This window comes from Poecilia formosa, unplaced genomic scaffold (assembly GCF_000485575.1).
Source record: "Poecilia formosa unplaced genomic scaffold, Poecilia_formosa-5.1.2 Scaffold212, whole genome shotgun sequence".
In the NCBI taxonomy this organism is placed as follows: domain Eukaryota; kingdom Metazoa; phylum Chordata; class Actinopteri; order Cyprinodontiformes; family Poeciliidae; genus Poecilia; species Poecilia formosa.
The window spans coordinates 651,177-654,173 of record NW_006800151.1 but is presented as its reverse complement, the minus strand read 5'-3'; the positions used below and the strand labels follow the sequence as shown (position 1 = coordinate 654,173).

Here is a 2,997-nt window from a genome sequence, read left to right as displayed (position 1 = left end):
TTATAGATGGACCTATGAGGAGCTCCTCCAACACCATCAGGAGATGATACGCCAGCAGGAGGCTCTCCTACGCCGCCAGGAGATCCAGTTGCAGGCCGAGCAGGAGGCCAAGAGGGAGGCCCAGGAGGCCAAGCGGGAGGCCCGGGAGGCCAAGCGGGAGGCCCGGGAGGCCAAGCTGGAGGCCAAGCTGGAGGCCAAGCTGGAGGCCAAGCTGGAGGCCAAGCTGGAGGCCAAGCTGGAGGCCAAGCGGGAGGCCCTTGAGGCCAAGCGGGAGGCCCTTGAGGCCAAGCGGGAGGCCAAGCTGGAGGCCCTTGAGGCCAAGCGGGAGGCCCTTGAGGCCAAGCGGGAGGCCCTGGAGGCCAAGCGGGAGGCCCTGGAGGCCAAGCGGGAGGCCGTGGAGGCCAAGCGGGAGGCCGTGGAGGCCAAGCGGGAGGCCAAGCAGGAGGCCAAGCTGGAGGCCCTGGAGGCCAAGCTGGAGGCCCAGGAGGCCAAGTGGGAGGCCAAGTGGGAGGCCAAGTGGGAGGCCAAGTGGGAGGCCAAGCGGGAGGCCCTGGAGGCCAAGCGGAAGGCCCAGGAGGCCAAGCGGCAGCTCAAGCTTAAATGTCTTGAAGATCAACAACATCTGAAGTCTGGAAAGAATCATTCACACGAATCAAAAAGGTAAAATATCATTTATTGAATGCTTAAAATATTTGCCCAGTATTGTTTAGAGCAGTGGTTCCCAACCTTTTTATTACCACAGACCGGTCAAGACTTTGAAATTTTGATGCAGCCCGGGGAACCGTCAGATAAGGCTTCTGTATGTTGATGTTCCCGCTAAAGCCTGAATATACCCAATTTGGGTTGTCTTGGCCCTTTTATCGCAGCCTGTGGGGTTTTCCCTGACTGGGAACGAGAATACAACCTGCTGAATGTGACAGGTAGCCAATCAGAAAGCGCGGTGACATACGAACAGAGGGGAATCCCAAACAGCTGACATATCGCGCAACTGAGGGTCCGGTGGATATCGGAAATGATATGTGGAAATGTTTATTATCTGTAAAGGTCATTATTATATTTGTTTATGTTTATTCAGTTAAAAATGTTAACTATTAAAAAACACAGTCACCTCCAAATCATAGTGCAGCAAATAGAGCGGCTGCTCCCGCTGTCTTTTATCCACCGCCTTTTCTTTTTGTTACGTCTTTTATCTCTTAAACTATCACTACTGCTTCTACATCGTCATCTGTGTTTGGTCATTCTAAATTCCCGTATGCTATGTTGGGGGTTTTACTGGATTATCCTCTGGAATCGGTTCGTGTGGTGTGTATATCCTGCCTTGTGGCTGAACACAAACCGATCCAACCTGTTGTACTTTTATCAGCTCTGTGGTCACAGAGGTTTGGAGAATCGGCCGACAATCCTTAAATCTTGCCGTCTAAACCAGACTTAAGACTCACAAGCTCTACTCATCTCCTCTCGACCACTGCCCAAACGCTCCGACTCTGGTCGCTATGGTAACGTTTATATATCCCTTCAAAATAAGATACAGATGCCCCACAAAAACGAGCATTTTACTTTCGTGAGAATTTTAACTCACGATAATGACTAACGGGAGCCCTGAGCTTGTTTCTCTGCAACGAGACGGTCCCATCTGGGAGGGATGGGAGACAATGACACCTGAAGTGTTGCTTATATCCACAGCCTGCTTGGTCTCTACGTGGCGAAGCAGTTTGAAGCTTCGTTGCCTCATTAGCAGCCGGTCGCCGCATGTTACGCAGAGCGGCTTGTAATGTGGGACTCACCTACCGGTCCGGGATAAATCCATCCTCCTGTCTCTTCTCTGGGCCTTTTCCCCTTTGCTAAGAAACTTTCCAAAGACATCTGATCTGTTTCTTACTCATTTTGCTGCTTGTGGGCTCAATGTTGGCGCGCAAGTAACCGAGAGAATCCGGTTAAAGGATTTTCAAAATAAAAGATCATCCAGACTCAAATAATACTTAAAACTGAAATATTTAATTATTTCTTGCGCGACCCGGTACCAATTGGTCCACGGCCCGGTACCGGTCCGTGGACCGGGGGTTGGGGACCACTGGTTTAGAGAATGAGGATATTTCTCTCATCAGGTTCATCCTCCTGAAACTGAGGATGAACCTGATCCCTTCAGGTAAAGTCTATTCTGACTTTCTGAAACCATTTGACCACAATGAGCTAAATATTAAACCTTGATGTTTGAAATGAATAAATAAATTAAACTGGGATGTTTTACACACAATGAACAGGTTATGGACAGACACTAGAAATGAGCTATAAATGTTTATGGTATTTAATAGTTAACACGTATTAAGGAAGAATGTCTAAATAAGCTAACTTTGGAAAAAGTTTGGCTCTCTCTTCCTCTGGATCCCAGGTCCTCCCGGCGAGCCACGTGTGGCCACAAGGAAAACAACAATGCTTGTTGACGTCACAGAATTACAGAGTTTAATCCGATACAAAACAACGTATGAATTAACAACAAAACTGCAGAACAACAGAGACATACATTCATTACCTGAGACAAAAAAGATAGAAAAAGAAAGGCAAAGACCCGTCTTTGGAGAGAGCTGGTGCAATAAAGGCAAAATAGTGGCAGTTATCTGAATTATTACTCCTGGGCACGAACTTTTATATTGTAGGCATGTTTTTCCTCTTTAATATATTCAAATAAGGCGTACCTCTGCTTGACCGACTGGAAGCTACCTTGGACACTCAGAAAAACTTAGAACTTCCCCTAATTTACAGCAAAGATCAAAGGCCATTTGCTCTTTTGTTTAACAAAAAGAGCGGAGAGCTTGTCCTGGCCTTCTAGGTTCTACGGTCATCTGGGCAAAGAAAAACATAAGAAAAGTATTTCACAGATAGCTGTGAAATCTGGAGTCTCTCCCGTTATCTCTCCTTACATAGATTCTCAGGAACAAACTTAAATTCAGTAATTTGGTTCAGGGAAAGGTTATCTTCACAAACCCAGTTTTGCTCTTC

The 2,997-nt window shown here is 47.3% G+C and overlaps 1 protein-coding gene across 3 annotated transcripts in view; it reads left to right on the top strand.

Moving 5' to 3' along the window:
- Positions 1-2,997, top strand: part of LOC103148795 (eukaryotic translation initiation factor 4 gamma-like) — a 25,874-nt gene that overhangs the window by 8,752 nt on the left and 14,125 nt on the right. For all 3 annotated transcript variants that reach the window (XM_016679468.1, XM_016679469.1, XM_016679470.1), the window contains 2 exons: positions 119-391; positions 569-660. In XM_016679468.1, the coding sequence (XP_016534954.1) occupies positions 119-391; positions 569-660 (365 nt within the window). The remainder of the gene's footprint in view (positions 1-118; positions 392-568; positions 661-2,997) is intronic.